The sequence below is a fragment of the Chelon labrosus genome (genome assembly GCF_963514085.1).
Source record: "Chelon labrosus genome assembly, chromosome: 11".
NCBI lineage: Eukaryota > Metazoa > Chordata > Actinopteri > Mugiliformes > Mugilidae > Chelon > Chelon labrosus.
In genome coordinates, this window is record NC_140344.1 from 16,519,239 (window position 1) to 16,542,721 (window position 23,483).

The window sequence follows — 23,483 nt, forward strand, 5'->3', positions numbered from 1 at the left end:
CTCAGCTATAATGGTTATTTAGGTATTTTTGTCTACTTCATAAATATAGCTGATGGAACACAATATTCAGATATTCGGATTACAATAAAACACAAAAAGGTGATGCTTTCAGAAACTGGCAAGAAACTGTTTTATTATTTGTTTAGTTATTTTCTGAGTGGGTACATTTTGCTTGGATACAAAAAAAGCCTCAGTATTTATAAACTCTCTCTCTCTTGCTCTCTCTCTCTCTCTCTCTCTCTCTCTCTCTCTCTCTCTCTCTCTTTCTCTCTTTCTAAGTGCAGTGTTTGGCAAGACAGTCGCACGCGGTGACAGACAGGACAGTGTGGTGGCTATGAGTGCCGTTGGCACACAGGACAGGAACACTGAGAGGCTCCGTCTCCACAGCAGCACAGCACACACACTCCTGCTCCACCGCAGCCCTCTGCAGGGAGTACATGGACTTACTGCGACATTTGCCCTGAGAGAAAGACAGACAGAGAGATCACAGTGAGAGACAGAGAGAGGAAGGGTTAATGTTATGACTGCACTGAAGGGGGAGAACACATTAATTATTTTTGTGTGTCTTACTGTACCTCACAGTAGTGTAGTTCTATCTGTTGCCCTGACTGGCAGTCATCCACTTTGATGTAGTCGAGCGTTCCCACTGTCCTCCGACACTCTGGCTCCGTACCTTCACACAAGCACACCCTCATTAAAACCAAAGTGATTTTCAAAGATAGCGCGGCGGTCTCGCACAGCTTTACTTACACATCTCACAGCAGGTTGCGCCTATACGGCTGACTTTCCCCTGCAAAACAAATACACCGGGAGAAAAAGTATTCATACAAATAAGTGGCAGACAGAGGAGTGAAGGAGTTGGAGATGCTGAGAGGTAGTTGGAAGTCGTACCCCCAGGTCCAGGCAGGCTTGGCGATTAAAAGGAGGACAGGTTGTCACTTTGGTCTGCAGGACAAGATCTCCTTTACTGTTTACGCCGCAGGTATAGAAGTTGCAGCCGTCCTCGCTGGTTGTGTTGACCTGTAAGGGAAAATGACACACACACACACACACACACTTATAGCATAGCATAGTATGATATAATATATATTTCACAGTACACACTAGTGTAGGTAAGTATAGAATACTAATATAGTATAGCATAGTATAGTATAGTATAGTATAGTACAGGTATAGAATTGTATAGTACAAAATAGTATAGTATAGTATCATTGTATGGTACAGTATAGTGTAGTACAGTACAGAATAGTATAGTACAAAGTAGTATAGTATAGTATAAAATAGTACAGTACAGTATACTATAGTACAGTATAGTATAGCATAGTACAAAGTAGTATAGTATAATATAAAATAGTACAGTATAGTATAGTACAATACAGTATAGTATAGTATCGTCGTATGGTATAGTACAGTATAGTATAATACAGTACTGTACAGTATAGTATAGTATCGTCATATAGTATAGTATAGTATTGTCGTATAGTATAGTATATTGTAGTATAGTACAGTACAGTATAGTATAGTATTGTCGTATAGTTATTGTTGTTACAGTTCAGTACGGTAACACAACATCAGATCAACCCCTTTAATATCTTCATCACTAATCTTGTCATAATAAACTTAACAACAGTGTGTCTGTATTCTGTGTGTGTGACGGGGTTCATGAACAAGGCCTCATCTTTTCTGCAGAGCACCTACTTGCAGACTAATGACGTTTCCATCAGGTCTTTTCATGAAGCAGGCACTGGGAACGCAGTGACCACAGCAACTACCCTCTTCCTTCTCCAGAGTGTACCCCTGAAAGCAGTGTGGTCATAGTCAGCTCACTGAGGAAGACATCACCGTGCAGACAAAAGTATATTTTGCCCGGACCATTTTGTGGAAGTACATAATTCGTTATTTACCTCTGAGAACAGAGTGAGTCATGGAAAGACGATGTGGCCACAGTTTAATGATGAGCAGAGAGGGAATGTGGTTAGAGGATTAGGGAATGTATGACAGGAATGATGTCTTTTTGAATGTATTCATTATCATGATGAATTATTAATTAGTTATGATGGATATGCTGAATGATAATGGAGATGATGGAAAACTATGGTGTGATGATAGTCACCATGGGGCAAGTGGGACAGCTGGTTTTCCTGCAGGACAGTTTGTATCTCCTCACAGGGCCGTCCTCCACCATACACTCACAGTGTGTGCACACATCCACCATCACCCCCTCCCCTGCCTGTACAAACACACACACACTATATTTAGAAGGAACGCAGGCAGAATTATCCAAATGTATTTCTCGTAAGAAAGCAAGTATTACTTTTCTGACTGACTTACCGCTATCAGAGTGTGATTGAGAATACAGACGTCCATAGGGGCTGCAGACAGAAAAGCACAAATTATTTTATTAGTTAAAATCCAGTTTTCGTGAGATAACTTGCAATGTGAGAGAGTCACCTGCTGGACAGATACTGCAACTGCAACTTGTTACACATCACATGCATCTCACTCAACCTCTTGTCCTAAATGTTTCCTGCTTATATATTATGTCAGTGTGTATTTACCACAACGGCAGCTCGGGCAACAGTCCTGGGTGCTGCAGCGTAACTCTGTTCCCAACGGGCAGGATGGAGTGTCCATAACAGAGCAGCTGACATTGGTCGCAGAAATGAACACCCCATCTCCCGCTTTCACACACTGATGTAAGACACATTTATCATGTGGAGCCTGCCATACCTCCCCCACCTAAAAACAGACACAGCAAGGAGAAACAAATAAGCGAGAAGAGAGAAGATAACGTCAATAATATGCATATATACTTTCAGGAAAGTCTGATTTCTTTCTACACGTACGAGTCTGAGGCTTGCTCCAATGAGTGTGTCGCCTCGCATCTCTCCCTCTTTCTCCACACAGCTGGTTGGTATACACTTCCCACAGCATTCTCCTTTTAACAGAGTGTATGTTGAACCCTGAAATATATATTGAAAATGTAAGTCATTAATTATTATATTACTGTTATGGAAATGTGCACGTTTGTGTGTGTGTGTGTGTGTGTGTGTGAATCTTACCAGAGGGCAGGTCTGATCACAAACGATCAGTGTACACTGAGCAATGTGGAGCGATGTGTCTTTATCCAGTTGCTGTGTGCAGCTGCACTTCTTGCACCCTTCCTCCCACTCACTCCCCACTGGGTGAACCATGCCACCAACCACACACACCTGGAGACACACCAGGATAATAATGCAACAGCACAAACATGCAAGTGCGGCATTCAGAATTGCATCCGAACGCACGCTCACCTTGTCTGGCAGGCAGCTGATTTCTGTGCAGCCACAGTCGTTGGTAGAGGAGGATGTGATGAACCCAGTGGGGCAGGTGTGGGTGGAGTTTTGGCAGCTGCATGCACATTCAAACACATCACAGCACTTTGTCTTTTTGACTGACAGCTGGCGATGCGGCGGGCACACGGGGGGAGCTTCAAGGGGGCACTCGTTCTTTTTGCATACTGAGTCGGGGTAGAGACGAAGCGAGTTAAGTCAACGAGATCACACGTACACGTTCTCCGTTTCATGCCTGCGCTGCGCTCCAGAGCACACCCGAGCTCGAACATCACAGGGAATGTGACAACAGCTTACCGCACTCGTGTATGGGCTGACACTCCCCGGGGTTTTTCAGGACCGCCGCTTGGCCGTCCTCGCAGCGGGGCACTTCGGGCAGGTCACACCTCACCAGATCACACACTGAAAAAGCCAAAGCGTGAGTCTGTGTGTTGCAGGTGGGCGACATATGCACCTGGTAAAACTTTACAGTGGGGTATAGAGTGAGCAGCTGCTGAGGAACAAATTAGTGTTAATTAGATTATTGGTTTTCATTTATAAAAATACGTATTATGTATAATGTTTAGTTACTGGAGTTCAAACTGGGAGTATCCAAAAAAGGCAACTGGACTTGTAGAGTTTTTTGAGAAGACCTTTCACCACTCATCCGAGTAGCTTCTTCAGTTCTAGGGGACTGGTGGGAAGTTTAGGTTTAAATAGGAACTCATACTGGAACTTGCTTGTTGTGTTAACAACCAGAAACCGGTGCAGCTAATTTCTATTAAGGTTTTCCTCAACAAATATTTTCTTTTACATACCACATTCATACTCGGGGCAGCACTTGGATTCCCTTTTCTCCCTCAGGATCTCACAGGGTCCACATACTGGAGCTACAAACACAATTTGAATTATAGAGGTGGCAATATTTTTCTGGATGCACAAAACCTAAAAAAATAAAATAAAATAGTTGCAAACAGCAAAAGAAAGCGTCCTGACCTTTGACATCATTGCAGGGCCGGGCAGTGCAGTTGATGCGTTGTTGATCCAAACACATGCAAATGGTACAAGGGTTCTCATCCGGTACCCAACTCTGCATGTACTGTACAAGCAAATGGAAAGCATATTCCCTTTTATGTTATATTAAACAACAAACACTAGAGGGCAGTCAAAGCACACTTTATTGTTTGTAGTTGCCCCAATATTATTCTAAAAGCAAGTGTTTCGTTAATTAAGACTTAAAACATTTCTTTTTATTTGTGTCTCACCCTATATTTGTGTCCATGAGGGTCAACGCACTGCCCGCACGCTTCTGGTGATACACACTGCCCATGATGCAAAACCGTCCCTCCAGTACAGAAACAGCCTTCAGTAGGTGTGTCCATACAGGATGACTCGTTACCCCTAGCAACCGACCAGTCGCCTGGCAACTCCTGTATGCTCCCACAGTCCTCTACACACCCTGTCCGACATGCATCATACTCCATTGAACTCGGGCACTGTAATGCTACAACGCAGAAACGGGGATAAGTTTAGATCTCAGCTCAGGTGTCAAAAAGCGTCTGCTTGATTGAAAGGTATACGAATATGCACAACAGAAACTGACTTACGGCAAAGGTGGGGGCTCCTCCAGTCCACGCACACACCTCTTTGTCTACAGAGGCGTGCGTAGGCTGAAATTAGCTCGCACACATCTGACTCCTCACATGTCTGCTCCTCACATTTGTTGAGGAAAACCTGGACGGGAATGTACGCGTGGCATGGTTCAAACACTTCGGAGCGTAGGGCCTGACATCCCATCGATGCTCCAGACACACACACCGCCTTCGGTTTTGGTAGACACACACCACCATCCGCGGCCACAGTCCAGTCTGAGATGAAGGCCGGCTGGTCGGTGGTCGAGCTGCCGTCACGTAGAGAGAGGACATTAACCTCGTCCTCGCCACAGGCACCTGAAAGAAAGACACAGAGAATAGAAGTCAGATGAGGAGGTAAATACGAAAAGGCAAAGACGAGCAACACTTTTTGCACGGCGACTTATTTTAGAGGTCTAGATTTATGTTACCGCAAAGTCCGGCAGTTTGACCGGTGGTGGTGGAGCTGAGCAATGTGATGGTAAACTCATTGCTTTGTGGAGTGAAAGTCAGCACGTAGCCCTGATCTGATTTCAGCTGCAGCATCACTCCTCCATAACGCACCAGCTCCAGGCCAGCGTACCGCCAAGGCAGTGCAAGCTCTTCCCGATCCATCAGTGCCTGCTCAAAAACCACACATACGCACACAGGGGATGAACAAGCCTCTAAAAGCTGACATTTAATATTCAATTTCAGCGTCAGTGCAGGCATCGTACCCAGCAACACACAGCTTACCGTCATGTCATCCTTCAGCAGCAACTTATGAGATCCATGAATCACCTCCATGGCTTTCATGCAGACTTGGTTGTAATTCGCCGAACCTTGACACGGTCCACTGTGGAGTTTGACCTCTGACCCTTCACTGACGCCTTTGCTGACAGTGAGAAGTGTGTAGGAGCACAACCCCTCCCCATCCAGCCTGAGCGCCAAGCCGTCAAACCTCACCACATGATTTGTGGAGCTGCCCATGCACATGCCTGTCAACACACACCAGGCAGGGGGAAGAGAGTGTTTGTACAGAAGCCAAAAAACATGTGACCCATTAACAGGCGGTATAAATAGACTGGCATGCTAGCTGCCAGCATTCATTGTTAGTGAATGTGCACTTTATATAGACGGATTCAATCTAACACTAGAAACTGCAGAAGCTGTCTGATCCTCTTGATGTACGTACAAGGGCACTCCCAGTGGCAGCCACAGGTCTCCTGGACTTTGACAGGTGACATGTTGTTCCTGCAGGCTGGCGGCTCCAGTCTGTCACAGCTGACTTTGTGATTCTGAACCGTCACTGCCCCGCTGGGGTGGCACAGCAGAGAGTGGCAGCCGTCCTCCAGCAGCCATGACTCACCAGGCTAAAGCACGCGGACAAAGTGATTCAGCACACGTACTTCTTTTAACTGCTTGTAAAAGGTTGCTGTCGCGGGTTTTGCTCACCTTTCTCTCATTACCATTATCATCGACACACACACCCGGCGGACCAGCTGGAAAACGAAGCATGTAACATTTCCATTACCGCCTTAATTTATCATCATGAAGTATAAAGAGGAGCAGAATTATTTTTGCCTAGAAAAGTTAACTCTGTGTGTTTGTGTGTGTATATGCCCACCTCTGCAGATTTTCTCTTTGTAACTGTTGTCCAGAGCCAGCAACATCCGTAACTGATCCATGCTGTTCAGGTGCAGACTATTGTCTTGCTTGCCATGACGGCCGAGAACGCCGAGCTCGCCCCTGTCATAGCCCGGTCCAACCCCGATAGGAAACACTGACACACCTGAAGGAGGATACTCTTATCAGTGAAACTACTCCACATCAGGGATAGAGAAAGATCAAGGACGGAAATTGATTTTTTAACTTATTGGTGGCTTAGTTACCCGCTGCCAGGGCCTCATTCGATGCTTCTTCGATGTCATCTGTCGATTTGTCGGTCACGAGCATCACCACAGCCTTGGCTACACCAAACCTCCCGCCGCTGCCCGGTGAGACGGACGTCTGCACAGCAAATCTCAGCGCGGACCCTGAAGCCAGAGAGTAGTGAGGATGTGTGACCGTGCATCTGCTTTAACGCGTCTGATCGTTAGTTTATGTGTCTAATACCTAGAGCTGGGGCCGCAGGGGTCCTGCTCGGAATGCTCTCCAACTGCTTCAGGAGGGCTGATTTGGTCTGCCCATCTTTCCATGTGAATTCTGCTGTGTTTTTTTCTCCGTACTGAACCACACTCACTTGAGTGCTATTCAGCCCTGCATGTATAAACACAGAAATAAGACGCTGTAGAGATGAGGGAAAACAGACATACACTTGCTTTCATAAGTATTGGCAGCGTATACAGCTTCATGCATAGAGCGTTACAAAAAAAGACTATGGCCAAAAAAATCCCAAGTACACACGTTTGAAACACACAAGTTAGACCGTACTGAGAAGGCCCCACCCTCTTTTATCCCTCACTGGTCTCTCACAGTCTGTATACAGTCCAGGACATAAATATGTAACAGTTATTGGTTCTTCAGGCCTAAAGTCTCAGTAATTTGCATTATTTGGACATTTATCAATGGTTTTTTCCATAATAACTAAATGGTCTACTCTATACAGTATCTTTATGGGAGATATAGCCCTACTAACACATAGTTCTCGGAGTTCAAAGTCAGAAAAGACAGAAACATATAAAGTCAAAAATAAATCTTTGTTTGTAGTTAATATTTTGTAAATGACTGACTGAAGCCTTTGACCCACAGACATCAGAGGTTCTCCATGTTCCCTGGAGAGTTTCTCCTAAGTCTAACTGCAGCATATATTTTTTTTTAAATGTACCACAGTCACTTTACTCCTCAGACTGCCCTAAGGCTCCGCCTCAGTCTAAATGGTAACTGTGACCACATGCAAGCTCTTTTGCGTATGAGGCCATTTAAAAAAAACAAAAACAAAAAAAAAACAAAAACAAAAAAAAAACAACCCTTGCAATTTGACATGTATCTCACGCACATTACTTTCACTGCCGATGCAAATCTGCTCACAAACATGCTAAGGCACAGAGCCTAAAGACCCAAGAATGTGTAGCTGTCCAAATAATTATGGTTGGGACTATAAATAACTAGTAGACACTGGGTGAGCGCACAGCTCTTAGTAATTTTCCAAATTGCTGTTCAACACTGAGACATTGTTCTTACATGTTAAGTGTACTGTAATACTAGAAACATGTTGACCTTAAAGGCAAAGATTTTATGAAACCATCACATTTTCTGTCCCCTAAACAACATGTGATGTGAGGGCAGACTAACTGAAGAATGTTGAAAATCGGTCAAAAGCTGTGCATATTATTTAAAGAAAGTGCATTCTGGATTTGGGTCACACCTACCTATGTCAGACTTGCTAATGAAATCTTTGACAAACGTCTTCATGTCCGCAAACTGCTTTCCAGCCTTCAACAAGAACAGCACATCCACAGGCTTCTCACATGGCACTGTTTAAAGATAGGTTTAAAAGTCAGTACATGCTAAGGACTCACTGTGACTGTTAATGAATATGAAAGGGTTGGTTGTTGTACCTGAGGGTGGCAGACTGGAGTGTGTTGGGAGGACAAGGGGTGGCAGTGTAGGTGAGCGAGGCCTGACCGTGGTACGTGTGATATTGACTACGCGGTGGACCAGGGCGGACAGACGGTTGTAGTCTTCCACCATCAGTGGGCGTTGAGGGGAGCTGAATGGTAGCAGGTCAGTGTCATGTACCTTTGGTCCAACGCCAATGGGATACACATGTGTTTGGGTGCTTGTAGTTGGTGGACGCATCACTGTGTCAGTAGGCGGGTTCTCCGTCACAAGGAAGACCAGCTGAGGAGGGGTGGGACCCTGTGAAGGCTGGACCGTTGCCATTTCTTGAATAGTCGTAGTGAGAGCGGTGTGTGTGTTTGTTGCACTTCCACCTCTCCAGCGAATCTCTCTGAGTCGTTGCAGCAGTTGGGTTCTCTGCTGTCTCAGCTCCCACCTACTGATCTCCACAGTGACCGTTACAGAGTACTGAATCACAGTGATGCGAATGAGCTCTTCCTCCTCTGTCAGCTGTGAGACAACTTCCTCCAGGAAGACAAGCGTCTTGTTAAAGTTTGCCTCGCCGACGGAATCAGAGCCTTCCAGGATGAACGTCACATCTTTGGCTTGGGAGGGGGAGGGTGGTGATGGCGTGGTGGGAGACAGGCCAGAGGCTGAAGTTGATGCAGGTGTTTTGGGGAGATGTTGTGTGGGGCCTGGCTGGAGATGAGAAGATGGGGAGGTGGTGGTTGTGGCAGATTTACTCGGTGTGGTCTTTGGTGTCGAAGGTTTCGCCACCTCAGGCTCCATTCCCAAGGTGCAGAGGTAATCTGTTAGCTCCAACAGACGATCAGGCAGCTCACCTGTGCTGCTCAGCACATAGGCTCTGTTGTCTGGGTTGGCCTTGGTGATGTCATTAATTTGCCCCATGTCAACATCAGGACCCAGAGCCACCGTCAGCGTGGTGATGGCTTTCTTGCGAAGCATCTTGACAATGGAGCGGACCGACCGAGGGTTGGCACTGGCAGTCAAGATGATGGCAACGCGGCCGGCATTCTCACGCTTATTCTTGTCATAGATGTTGATCGCCAGATATTTGACAGCCTCATCCAAGAAAGCTGCATCTCCCCCTGTGTAGTGAAGTTCACGGACAGTCTTCTTAAAAATCCACTTCTGAACCTAAAGGCATAAATGAGAGAGAGAAACAAGTACATCAAGCAATGAGGTGAAGACCTGGAGTCATAAGCTCATATATTTCTGAGCTGAATGTTGCATCGTGTACCTGCAGATCATATGTTTTGACTCCTGAGTGGTAAAGCAGCACCGTGGCTCGAGTGTGAGCCGAGCCCATTCGGAAACGCTCAACCACTCCCAGTATGAACTCTTTGGTTGCTTGAAATTCTTCTTCACTCAGGGTGTCTGAACCATCCAGCAAGAAAGCCAAATCCATGGCACGGTCACATGTGCCCTCAGGCATCAAGGTGGAGAAGGGCATGGTGGTGAAGGCAGCATAGGAAGTTGTTGGTGTGGGCGTGGTGAAGGAAGTGCAAACTTCACAGCTCAGGGAGTTGTTGTAACAATGACTTTTTAAAAAAAAAAAAAAAAGAGAAAGCAAAGCATGTTAAAATTTAATTACTAAGCATTCATGAATTAATCTAAAATATCCACACTTGGCGGTGAATGTTTTGATGCAGTCTTACCATATCTTGCAGTGCGCAGGGTCATCGTGGTTCAGGATGACCTTGTTGCCATGGGAGATTCTCTGACCCTCATGGATACACACCTGACATTGCGAAGGATCTACACATCGCATGGCCACCTCGTCCAGTATTTGGCCTGAAAAGATAAAGAAAAGGCTAAAGTTAAACTGACGGCAAATTTTTGAACGTTTGTAGAATAATCTACCCAATTACATCTCTGCTGTATTTAAAGCAGATACTGCATGGGGAAACAGATTTGGCACTGGTTACTGTTGTAAGTCTGGTCTGTATTTTTTGGCACCTGGCGGGCAGTAGGCATGGCAGCCTTCCACGCAGGAGAGCGAACAGTGGAGCGGATCAGGGTGCTGGCATGTGATTGGACAGGCAGGGCCACAAGTGTTATACCTCCACTGGCATAACTCCTCCCCCAGACCTGGGATCTTAGGGTTCAGCTCCTCGCAGCTCATGGCTAAGGAAACAAAGAATTAAAGTAATCTTATTGACACTGGGACAAACTTTTAGTCTGCAATTGAACAATCAATGAAGTTTCCACTACATTACACATGTAGCTGATAACACAAACACTATCATACGGGCAAAACATACCATAACTGAAAAGTGATATGGCAAAATAGTGGAGGTGAAAGAAGCACAACTGCATGAGAGATAATACTGCTGTGTTTGTGCTTGACAAAAAAGTCTGACATTTCATATGGCACCCCTTATCTGCTAGCATCTCTTTTAACTCGCCACTTTATTTTGACAGCTTCCAAGACACCGCACACTGCAAACACATTTTTGTCACAGTCAGAGGAATTTTTCACACTCACGGCAAAGATCGTTGGACCGCCAGCTGACTGACACACCCCTCTCCGAGCAAGCCTGCGCATAGGCCGCAATGACATCACAGAAACACCCACAGTCGCCCACTGACGGGCACGAGCACGCTGCCTCCACGCACATCTCTACATACGGTTCCGCATCCACCTAAAGACGCACAGGGGAAGGCGCGGGGAGAAGTGAGTACGTGGAGTGTCATGAGACGTGCAAGCGTGCCTGTAATCACACTCACCTCGACGTTGCATTCTCTGAAGAGGGGACCGGTGATCACACGGCACGACTGCTCCACTGTTACCAACCTGACAATGTTGTCGCTGCAGGGAGCAGCTCTCTATATATTCAAGAAGAAACACAAATGATCTCTTTGTTAATGTACTGCAGAATATCTTTGCCACTACTAGAGCCATATTGAAATGTTGTAACATACTGTAAGAGACAATAGAAGTGAAGGTTTCAGATCAACTACAAAACGATTTTTCAGATTACATTTTAAGGTTCATTAAGACTAGACTTTACCTGTTTTACATCAGCACAGCTGGGAATGACCTTCCAGGAGTTCCCAAAGTGTGAAGAGTCCACCTCCAGCTGGTTGTTACTGCTCATCAAATCGTTGTTGACGTTCCCATCAAAGTTCCCACACAGGCCGCACACTCGGCCCTAGACACAACAAAATAGTAAGCAACACCGGCGGACATGTTTAACACAAAACCGTAGGAGCAAAATAAGTGTCATAGCAGTGTCCTAATGCGTCAGTACCCTGTATGCAGGTGAGATGTGAACCAAGAGTCGAGTTCCCTTGTCCCAGCTGAGGGAAATGTGTTTCCCGAGCAGCAGAGTGTAAAACTGACCAGATCGGATAATCTCCACCTGTGAGCCCTGCGGCACCGGCTTCTTCATCTTCACCTGCGAGACAGAGGGATGACTTTACAGTTCTGGTTAGGCTACGTCAGTTCTCACATTGCCTGTGTAAAGCAGAATATAAGTTATGAATGTGTCAGATAGAGAGACACGTACATTTTAATTATGTGCGATGATGTCTGTTGCTTTGCAAAATTGCAGTACGTACCGATATCATGTGTCAGACACCATTCAGATTGTGCACTTACATATTTAGCATACAGTACATTTAAACATTTGAAAACTGCAATTATACCTTTGGTGTCTTGAGTCTATGATACAATACGTGTGTGTTTGTGTTACCTCTCCGCCCTGCAGTATGATTAACCCGCCCTGGTAGAAAATGTTGACAGCTTTTGCACATCGATGTCCCACAATTCCACAGGCCTCATTTTCCACCAGCACTCTGAAGGAACCCTCTCCCCCATTACACATATCCTAATAATAGTGAAAATAGAAAAAGACTCAACATGGAAGAAAAGATAAAGAGAGGAAAACGAATTCATGCATGCACACCACACTCTGGAGCACCTCTTGGGTCTCTTACCTGGACCAGGACATACTGGCAGAGGCCAGGGAAGGAGTACTTGAGGCCATCAAAAGTGATGTAATGCCCCTCCCCCACGGTGCGACACACACCATCACACACCTTTTCTGTGCAGTGCCACTTCCTGTTCTCACACACACTGCAAAACAGATAGCCCATTAAGCAAACGCAGTGCAGATAGCTCCCCCTTCATAAACACATACGCATGCCGTTACATTACATTACCAGGTGTTGCAATCCACAGAGATGGTCTGGCCTGCTGCATATGGCCTGTTGTTATGGTAACAGGGACACTGCTCCGGTTTAATGCAGTCTCGGCGGTGACGTACCTGAAATCAATCCTCTAATCAATCAGAATGTTCTACTACTTTAAATCTTTGCCGCTTTCTCTGCAACGCACACAAACACAAACACACTCAACCCACAGTGCCAGGTGGACAGAGGCAGCCGGGGATGCAGGCAAGGCTGACACATGGCAGTTCCAGATTCTGGCAGGTTCTGGCACACTCCAGACCCTTTTCTCCTGCACCACACTCGGCGTGAACAAGTGGCGGAGGGCACTGAGCTGACCGTCGCTCTGCATGCACAACAAACACACAAGGCGTAGTTTAGAGGCATTCTTTTTTGGGGAACATATCCTGAAATACATGACTTTAAGGATAACAAAGCAGGTTTTACTAAAGTAATACGCAGAATTTTTGTCTGATAAAACAAGACACTCAGTTGGTCACTGTACACGCTGAATTTTACAAGTCACGATGCTCTGAAACAGTGAAATTGTACCTCTGGATGGGGGCAAGTCGTCGTCATAGAAGAGGTCAGACAGCAATGAGCTCATTTCGGCGGAGCTACAATGCATGGCGCCCTTCTCACAGTAGCTAGAGACACAAGCAAAGATCAGAGGATGGATAAAAATGAATTAAAAAAAATCAAATGCTATAAAATTCTTTTTATGGCCATTTCTGCACGTGCATTTGAAGCGACTGACCAAATGCTGTTGTGATCTGCGTAGACGTCATTAGGCTGGTAGAGCTGTCCATCGTGCAGGCAGGTGCACAGGTCAGCCGTGACGCATTCCCCGGAGTCGCTCAGGTACTTCCCAGGGGGGCAGAAACAGCCCTCCTCACACACCCTCTCCCCGTCGCAGCCGGCCTCAGCCCCAGACAGGCCGCGGCATGTCCGGTCACATGCACTCCCACAGGCCTCATACACCTGGCCGCTGGTGCACTGCATCTCTGATAACATTATGTTTAAAAGGGATAAGCGATAAGTTAAGCTTTGTTTCACTCATGTTAAAAATACCACACTCCACCTTTTTGAGCACGTACTTTATATTAGATACTTAAACTGACAGTTTAAGGGGTACTTTAAAAATGCCTGCACCTCTGAGCAAAACTTTTATAAAGAAATAGGTAAATAATCCTTGCAGCATGTCTTCAACTGTTAATGCATTATTATCTTTTTAGGATTTTAGAATCAACCAGTAATTAGTTTGAGCAATTTCTACTTCATCAACTCGTTAGGCCTAAATTAGGACTCTGTCGGCCGATGACAACTCAGATCTGAAAGACCAAGAAACCTTTCAGATAAAATTATAGGTCTGCTGAGTTGGAAGGAAAACAAAAACCTCACTGACTCCAGGAAGGTCTGGCTGACACACGGGTGGTGGATCATACTGTTCTCATGCACAGCTAGGGTCTAAACAGGGGTGTCCTCAAAAAGAAACGCTCCTCTTGCATAATGACAAAGACCGGAGTCTAAATTTTACAAAGTAACATCTGGATAAGCCAGAGCTGTCGTGTTTTGGAACACGTACTGTGGACGAGAGTCCTGATAATGACCGGGCTCTTTGGCTACAATCGCTAAAGAACATTTGCATTGCAAACTGCATGGGGGTGGAAATACAGTACAGTATGCTGTCCTAAGGCTGTGGTGCAGCAAGTGGCACAGGAAACATCGCACATGTAGGGGGAAGAATGGATTCCAGAAAATAACTTGCAAATTCTGGATGCAAGCGGGCTTAAAATACATCAAGAAATAGAAGCTTTTAGAGGGGGCTTGACCTCAATATCATCAAAAAGCGGCGGCTTAACTGTTTTTACCCCAGAGCCGTAACCTCACTAATTGCTGCTATGTCTTGAACTCTTTAAAATGTAAGGGTGGTGCAATAATGTCTTGTCGAATTGTTTTTAGGTCCAGGATTTTAGATCTTGGTTATTTTATTTTGATATTCTTATAGGGTTGCTGTGTTTGCTGTTTGCAGCGGCAAGGTCTGAATATTCAGTTTTGTGGTAAATGCTCAGTGACAATGAAGAATTACTAGACAGCCTGCAACTATCTCAGAAATGAAGTGATCTGTAAGAAGCAGGGGTGAACAACTGAACAACTACAATAAGAGGCTAAGTACTTGGGGGGGGGGGCACTAAGTACTTGCTTAGCTGGGTGCAGAAACATTTGCACATACCACAATTACCGTCCTGTCTAAAAATGTAATGAAATGTTTGTATGTTTACTGGCGCGTGAATGATTAGCTGGAAATGAGTTCGGTGCGAGTGTTACCACAGAGTGAAGGAGACCTCCAGTTGAGCAGCACTCCTCTGGCAGCGCAGGCAGCTGCATAAGCAGACAGAGCAGAGCAGAGGCACACCTCACCGTCCCCGCACGCACACACATCAAAACGACAAAACCGCTGGAACGGATCCGGGTTCACGAGAAAGTGGCACGGGCTGAACATGGCTGACATCATCACAGCACACGCCTCTTCTGCAAAACGCACTGAAAAGCATCAGAAGATTAGAGGTTAGTGTTTAGTAATTTTCTGGGTGACGTACTCTACGCCCGGGTGTGTGTTTATACCTCTTTTGGGGTTAATTGCACATGGATCAGTCTCAACTTTGTGATTGGATTCACAATCTCCATTGATCCTCCAGGCCTGGCCGAACGCCTGAGGACCCGCCTCAACCAGTCCAGAACCGGACAAGAAGTCATCGCCTTGGTTGCCGTTGTAGTTACCGCAGAGACCACAGGTCCGCCCAGCCCACCTTGGTCCGAGCTGGAGTTCAGTAGAGTTGCTTGCTCAGCTTTTCACATTAAATATCACAACCAACAACATATTTAGCAAACTAAATGAGCTCAACCTTTAGAAGCACACGGCCTCGCCCATCCCAGTCCAGACGCAGGTCGTCACCGAACCTCACGTGTACAGAAGCCTGAGTAGATCTCTGGATATGCAGACGGCCTGTAAATACGCAGACACAGAGAACAGAGTAGTTGTTTTCTGTGTTTGTGCAGAAGCATCTTCCGAGTATAATATGTTTCAATCTGCTTTAGCGGCATACCATGATGCATCGGTGTCTGGATGTCCATGCTGTTGACAGAAACAACTCCTCCATGCTTCAGCTTCACTGTCATGTCCTCCAGCGAGGGCAGACTGAGTGTCACTGAGCGTGTGCACACAGCATCCTGATCATCTGCGCACTGAAACACGACACAGCCAAAATGCAATAAATTACACACGGCTGGATGCACGAGAGTGACAGGCAAAATAATTGGGTAATTTCTCGTGCAATTTGTCTAAGAGAGAAAACACATTTCCTTATCTGTGTTTTTCTTTTTGCAATGAAAATCAAAAACATCGGCTACCTGTACGTTCTCAATTATGACAGAGAAGTCGTTAGATGTGCAGTCCTTTGCCAGCAGGTACTGACAGTGGCCAGTAAAGGTGAAGAACTTGTTATCAAAGGTTTTGAAGTGAGACTGGCCGACAACCAAGCACTCGCCTACACACAGACACCAACGATATAATGTCAAAAATAAACAACCCAATAATTTCTTCAGCAGTATAATGTGTAAATGAGGGCATTGTCAAGGCACTACTGCGTATCTCTCACCAGGGCAGCCTTCATTCGTACATTCCCAGGAACCGTGTCGACACACACTGAAGAAAAGAGGCAGTTGGGATGCTTTATATAGGCGTATTATTTATGTGTATGTGCATGCTTGTGTGTGGATATTGCCCTCTCACCAGGTGTTGCAGTCCTGAGAAATAGTGGATCCTGGAGGGAAATGGCGTCCCATGTGTGCGCAAGAACACTGAGATACCTCCACACAGCGATTACCGTCCAAGACTTTACCAACTGAAACAAACAAACACACCATGTTATTACTAGAAATACTAAGACACAGGTAACAGTTAGATGTTGTGAGTGAGGAGTTACCGGGGCATATACAGCCGTCCACACACTGTTCCTTGCAGACCTCCTGGATGTTGAGACTATGGCACGTTGTAGAGCAGGACTTGGTGCACTCACTGTACTGCATCCCAATTGGACACTTAGGGTCTGTATACCCCAAAAACACACATTTAGAAAGTTGGTGTCACGTTACAGCAACCTGCTGTTTACTTTTTTAAAGGTTGACAGACTTACAGCACCGGCTCTCCTCCTGCCAGCCACGGAGAAGAATCCCATGAGCGTGGCATGTGCGAGCGTACTCCAACATGAGTGGACAGTAACAGTCTTCACTGCCCTCCTTCTCTTCACAGTGGCAAGCCTCCTTCTGACACAGCAACAGGAACGCCTCAGGAGATACCAGGTGGGCACAATGGAGGAACACGCTGGAGGTCTCCAACACACTGCAGCTGGACAATATCTACGCAAACGCACAGGCAAAATGAAGCTTGGAAGAGGAAACACTTCAACACAAGTAACACTTATATTCATTTTTGTAACTTAACCTAAAAAATGTCATGTGCTTAAAGAAGTGCTTTCTTGTAATAAACTTCCATATCTCATCAGCATATGTAAATGCTGATGAGACGGTAGATTGATTTGGTGGGTTAAAATGCTCCTGTGACAATAAAACCCGATGGAACATGATGGAAACTGAATTTCTGGCTGATTCAAGACCATAAAATCCAGAAGTCGCAAAAGTTAAAAGTAAGTTGGTAAGTAAAAATGGTAAGAATTATAAACCAATAACATGGACATGTGAGCAAACATAACCAAACATATGGAGGTCATAAAGAGCAAAAAGAGAACGTCTGCAGAACCTCACTTCAAGGGGAATTACTGTTTTTTTACAGCCCGTTTTTTACAACAGGGAATAGCACTAGCGTATCATAACAAAATATTGGTGAAATTAACACGTTTTGTGGCAGATAATGCGTTATTTAGAGGCTGCGTTTTGGTGCCCCAGTCACTCCCACTATATGGATATACACGGCTGGATCTAAATATCTTCCGAACGACTCCAAATGACACCGAAGTTATATGGGTGAGTAAACGATCGTATTTTGTGCCAGAAATAAGGTCCAGGTTGTAAAAAACGGTAGTTCCCCTTTGAAGACAATCTGACAATGATTTTTCCAATATACTCATGACACTGATTATCTGTGGCAGTATGATTTTATTCCAGTTATTTTTTCTAAAGGTAGTCTCACATACTGAATGATAATAGTGATTTGCGTAGTAAAACATTGAACCATGCGAGCATGAAATAAAATGGGGGATTTAAATGGAACCGTTTTACACATATTAGGTCTTCAATCATGCGATGCAAATGCTGACTTGATCAAAGGACACTGATGTCTGCTCACGTTATCCTGAAGATTCTTCAACAGTCATTCACATATTTGTGGGGCTTTGTTCAAACTTCAAGGTTCAGAGCTAGCGGATAACCGAGGAATGAGCAGCTCTCCTCTACGCTGTGATAAGTCTGAGTATAAGACAAAGCAAAGTCTTTGCCCTGTGCTGTGAGCCCATCTATACATGCTCAGTGCTCTGACTTTATTTCATTTGAACGGAAATTTCCGCCGTCATTAGGTCAGATCTTGTTATTGCACAAAGCTCAGTTACAATACAATCAAAGATAAAATATTCTGTATTTCCTTCTATACAGTCGACAGAGACCGGTCCAGTTAGGGAAGGAGATGCTGATGACATCCAATAGATTCACACGAACATGTAGTTTGCACTGTTTTCACACCTGCAGGTGTTTATGTGGTACAAAATGTTCCCCAGCTGATTATTTCATATTAGTCCACCCACAAAGACTAGACACATTACAAGACCGTAACCACACCTGTCAGATCTGTCTCAGCACCAGCTGTTCATTTTTAAAGACGCAGAGTTCTCTTCATCACTGAAGCGCTTGCACGGGTTTCTAAATTTCTGAGTCAATACTTTGAGAGCTTTGTGTATATTAATATTGTGACGCTATCTCTATTAGATAGTATCGTAAAAAAGAAGGGGCGCCAGAAATGAGTAATGTATCAGAGGTAGCTGACTGGACATGAACCAAGGATGCTGGTTGCCGCCCTAATCCCAGGAACATCAGCGCCACCAAAATTACACCTTTTCGGGTTTCCAAGGCAAATTCCAAAGTAAAAATTACTATATATTTCACACAAAATATGACTCAAAGTTAAATTATTAGATATCAGAAAGAAAGAGAAGCCTGGCTTCTGTACAGTAAAATTCACTTTAACATCAATAGCTCAGATCTTCGCTTTGTGTTGTGTTTCTACATTTCTACATTTTTACGAGTGTCTAACATACCACATGTAACGACATCCTCACCAAATGACATCCTCCTAGGTGCCCAAACATGTGTACGTGTGTGTCATTTGTCCTCTCACCGATGAAGTCTGTTTCGTGCTGTTACAGGACTGGGAGGGATTTGAGATGCGACGACAAGACTGATCGGCTCCCTTCACTGCCCACGAATTTGCAAAGTCATAACTGTCCTCTGTTAGGAATCCTGAAAACAGACACACACATAGTTGACAGATTTCCCCTTAATCTCATCCTACCACGACCAAGTCTTTTGCTTTCTTTTACCATGTTATCTTTTCCTGCACTGAGTTGCTATTCTTCCTGTTGCTGAGTGCCGGTGACTCAAATCCTTTGCTTGATTCCAGCAATAATAATGAACTCTCCCTGGTTGGCCTCTTGAATACCTGCACATCCCACCGCACAGCTACGACATAACGACCACTTTCCCATAAGTGCATACCTTCTTGAGCAGTATATTCATCAGCTGATACAGTGTTGAAGTTGCCGCAGAGGCCACAGGTGCGGTTGGCGTGGTGTTTGGTCAGCGTCAAGGCAATGTTGGCTGCGTTATCGATGGTAACAGTGAAGCCAAACTCCTCACTCCAGAGCTTGTAAGACCCCAGCTCTGAGCCCACAAAGACAGAGTGAGACGCGTAGGGCAGAGACATCCTGCAAATAAGAAGAAGGCATTAATCAGTCCTACATTTTCCTCTACGTCTTTTGCATGAGAACTTAAATATTGTATTATTTTACCTTTTTTCTCCCTGGGAGAGAAGTCCGTCCACAGACAGGTGCAACTCAAAGGCGTCCCCGAGAAATAGAGTGACGCCAGTTCTTTTGCCATTGAGAAAGTCACCTGCAGATGCAAAATTTTACTAAACTGCAACAACAAAGACAGAAGTTTGACTTCTGTAATCAATATAATCAAAAGGGAGCGGACTATTTCAATAGACTGCTTTGAGTATGTACGTTATTTTCATACACGTGTCACAGTCCCTATGCACTACACTACACAGGATAAGCATCAAGCCCCTTATTAGAATAGAAATCTGCTTGTTTTTTTTTTTCTTCTTCTTTATTGAACTGTCTGACTGTGACTCACCCAGCAGACTGAAGGAGCGATGATTGCAGTCTCCAGCCAGAAGGTAGCTGCAGTCTCCGGGAAACTCATACAAAACCCCATCGAATGTGTGAACGTGGTGTCGTCCGAACAGACTGCATCTCCCTGTCATTGCGGCCACACAGGCTGGACGCACACAATGCAGAACAGGATTAGGGGAAATCTTATGAATCTTAAATATGAGGTATTTTATTGATGAATCACTTTTGAGTGTAAAGACAAATACAGATCTGGACATTGTCTGATATGACACTCACCTGTCAGATGTAGGAAGACACCGATTTGCCGCAGATACCTCCTCATGCTCACCTGAAACACACACAGAAATATGCTTTCAAGTGTCCCCTGTACTAATATCATCCTCTAATTTATACACAAATTCTCCAAAAAAAAACTAAACAAAAAAAAGCATTAAGTTGGTACAAAACTCCAGTAAGTCCTACCTCCATGGCTCCAGTAAAAGCAAACGCAATATAAAATCATAAAATCCAGGGCATTATGATGTGATGCTCAAATAAAGGCTAAAATGAGAAGAAGGCGAAACACTTTACTTCACACTCAGACCTTCAAAAACACTGGAAGCTCTATTATATACAGCAAAGGATGTAACCCCCGCCCCGCTCTCGTTGGGTTTCCCTAAAGACAACTCCCCTTGCCACGTTATGCCAAGTTGTGAACAGAATATTATTCTGTCCTCGACTTGGTGCTTGCAGACTGACACCATCAAACGGACTCAGCAGGACAATACCAGGATATGCCTACTGATCGCCTGGCTGAGTGATTGGTCTACACATGCGAATCTGTGTCGGCGCCAACCAAAACATTGTTTGTGGAAAACACTCTTACCAGAGATATCTCACGCAATAACAGTACTCTGGTGGTGCCACATGCATAAACACACGATTTGGTGTGCTGCACAGACACACTGGGAACATGTGCAGATAAATACTCTCAGGTGCAGACTTGTGCAAAATAAAAGGCAGATGAAGACCTCTTCGCACATTTTTAAACATTCAAACAATGCCACAATGACCCAAGTACAACAACCATTCTTCCGTGGATAAAGGCAGCCTATTAAGAATATAAACACCTAAAACGTTGGCACAGCACTTACAAGCTGGCGGATGTTAGCTGAGCACAGTCTGTACATGTCCACTCAGTCCTGAGGTCAGGTTGAATCAGGAATTCAAAGTGAGAGCACCAGATATGTGATACATGAGAAGCTTCAAGGCTCTGGACATCAACATGTTGACTTTAACCTTGCAGCCCTCTTCACATTTTCGCTTTTTTATAGGGAATTTGGTCAATGTTGGATCAGTTCTCTCAAGTGTCTGTAGAAGAACAAGTCGAGGTACCAGGTCGGGCCAGTTGTTGCCTATACCTATTTCCTCCAACAAGTAATCTATGTACTTAGAGTTTACTGGTGTCTGGAATATCTTCAAAGTCAAAAGGAATCACTGAACAAGTCAAAGTTTGATGCATTTATTCTCAAAAAGATACATAGTGACTGAATCTATGGTGTCATGCATGTGCATATTGTGTGGCGCTTCATTAACATACGGGGCTGGGCATATCCCTTTACCAAAAAAAACAAGGTACTTTCAGTCTGAAATTAACCGTGTCTTCCTGTGTCATGTTTGCGCTCCCTATGGACATTATAATTGTGTCTAAACATAGACCTCAAACCCCCTAGCGGTGTACGTTCCATTCATCCTTTGCCACAATTATGTCCATTCCTTCACGCTAGTAATTTTTTTTTAAAAGAGAGATGCAACTCCATACATGGTCTTGGTTGGTTCTGTATGTCGCTCTCAATCTTACACAGAGTAGACATCCCAGCTGCTAGTTGAATGCCACTTAGCTGTCAGTTAGACGTTAGTTCACAGTGTCCATCCGTTATTACATGAATAAATGCTCAAACTTTACTACTGTGCTTTCTAATAGTATGTGCACAAGGTTACACAACAAACTTGAATCACGTCAGATTTCTCTCAACATGTCCTAGTGAGCCAGCCTGCACTATAAAAACACGACATGCCAACATAGTTGATCGCCTTCAACTAGATCGCCTAAATGTAGTTGTTCTTAATGTACAATTACGCCTACACTTTTCATGCCAGACGATGAGTAAAAATGCACGCTGTGAAAAAGTTCTATATCAGGAACTGCAACAACAGAATGCAACTAGGTCACCACCTCCTCTTCCTACGCTGAAAAATCGAAATGTCTCCTTTAAAAAAAACAAAAACAAAAACAGCCAACAGTGATTGAGTGGCATCTGCTTGACAACACCGTTATCTTTGCTGCATTTCTTACAATGTGACAACTTCCAGTTCCAGTTCACAGCAGAACACATCATTAGCTCGGGGAACCGAAAGCGAATTAATAGGAGAGCGGGGCCTTAAACTGTAGCCTAATAATACTGCTGCATGTTTAATGTGATTGTAGTGATCTGTATGTAGCCCTGCAACATGCATTGTCTTCTCTTTACATGGAGCTATAAGGCCTGCAGGAAAGTTACAGGATCTCCCACAGACGTTGAATGTTAATAAAGTCAGTAGAATTAGCTTTGTACTTGCAGATCTCTGGCAAAAGCAAGGGAGCCTAATGCATGCAATATTAATACACAAACTACATTCATAAATGTTGATAAATAGCTGAAGGATTATGTTTTGGACTAGAGGCTCTGAAGCGTATTAGTAATCATTTACTTCTAATGTCATTAAGCATGGTTTATAGACTAAACAATTTATAAAGGGTGACTCAATAGAAAGTGGGGTGATTTTAAAACAGAGTCTAAAACGTGATGTTTGCTATGCTGCAGCAGGACTGTTTAAAAAGCCTGATGCTGCCAACAAGCCTGAATGCAGCACAGACAACACTGTTAAACTGTTTTAATATTCTAATAGGGTTGAAATGTGAATGTGAATGCTGTATATTACGGCCAGTCTCTGAGATATGTCGCTCTCCATGTTGCTTACTCGTGCACCGTGTTCATTCATGTACAGTATATTAAATCCGTGAACGCGCTTTTCTTATTCTGGGAGATTACGTCAACGCACTGCCCGGGGTGCAGCAGGAATTTGAAACTAAAAAGCCCACCGCAGGCTGCTGTTCAGTGCATTGTTGCACCATTGTCTGCGGGTTCTTTTCCCAAAGACAGTTGCAGGCTACAATTAGAAAAAGAAATGCATTTGTAATCTTGGCATCAAAATGCCATAAAAATGTCAACACTGCTATATGTCGACGGAACGTACAATTGCGGTTTTGTGCAAAATGTGGTGTGCTGTTTAAAACACGGGAAAGTAAAGTTTCAAGGAATATGAGGAAAAAGAAAAAGGATCTACAGGAGGCTTTGGCTGTG

At 44.5% G+C, this 23,483-nt stretch overlaps 1 protein-coding gene across 1 annotated transcript; it reads right to left on the bottom strand.

Annotated features, from left to right (window-relative positions):
• Positions 1-124: 124 nt before the first annotated feature.
• Positions 125-20,708, bottom strand: vwf (von Willebrand factor). The gene is made up of 52 exons (XM_084555112.1): positions 20,377-20,708; positions 20,102-20,245; positions 19,753-19,855; positions 19,460-19,668; positions 19,083-19,204; positions 16,873-17,095; positions 16,663-16,785; positions 16,470-16,581; positions 16,336-16,382; positions 16,088-16,224; positions 15,784-15,922; positions 15,583-15,683; positions 15,302-15,497; positions 15,005-15,220; positions 13,434-13,680; positions 13,229-13,323; positions 12,871-13,022; positions 12,671-12,774; positions 12,446-12,584; positions 12,202-12,336; positions 11,758-11,904; positions 11,518-11,658; positions 11,234-11,332; positions 10,992-11,148; positions 10,463-10,630; positions 10,162-10,297; positions 9,744-10,044; positions 8,482-9,640; positions 8,293-8,397; positions 7,037-7,180; positions 6,814-6,957; positions 6,549-6,713; positions 6,377-6,423; positions 6,117-6,294; positions 5,678-5,919; positions 5,374-5,563; positions 4,919-5,260; positions 4,577-4,815; positions 4,308-4,410; positions 4,130-4,201; positions 3,630-3,734; positions 3,294-3,499; positions 3,063-3,212; positions 2,847-2,963; positions 2,559-2,739; positions 2,332-2,372; positions 2,114-2,230; positions 1,699-1,797; positions 892-1,020; positions 751-790; positions 576-673; positions 125-460 (listed from the first exon to the last, which is right to left on the bottom strand). Exons 1-52 carry the CDS (start codon positions 20,477-20,479, stop codon positions 275-277), a joined length of 8,595 nt encoding a protein of 2,864 aa, XP_084411238.1. The 5' UTR covers positions 20,480-20,708; the 3' UTR covers positions 125-274.
• Between the last annotated feature and the right edge of the window lie 2,775 nt (positions 20,709-23,483).

Coding starts and splice junctions, on each gene's coding strand:
- vwf (XM_084555112.1), bottom strand. CDS start 20,479: ATGATATTAGTACAGGGGACACTTGAAAGCATATTTCTGTGTGTGTTT. Junction 20,246..20,376: donor TGTCTTCCTACATCTGACAG/GTGAGTGTCATA, acceptor GTGTGCGTCCAG/CCTGTGTGGCCGCAATGACA. Junction 10,631..10,991: donor GCGGTCCAACGATCTTTGCC/GTGAGTGTGAAA, acceptor TTGTTTCCTTAG/CCATGAGCTGCGAGGAGCTG.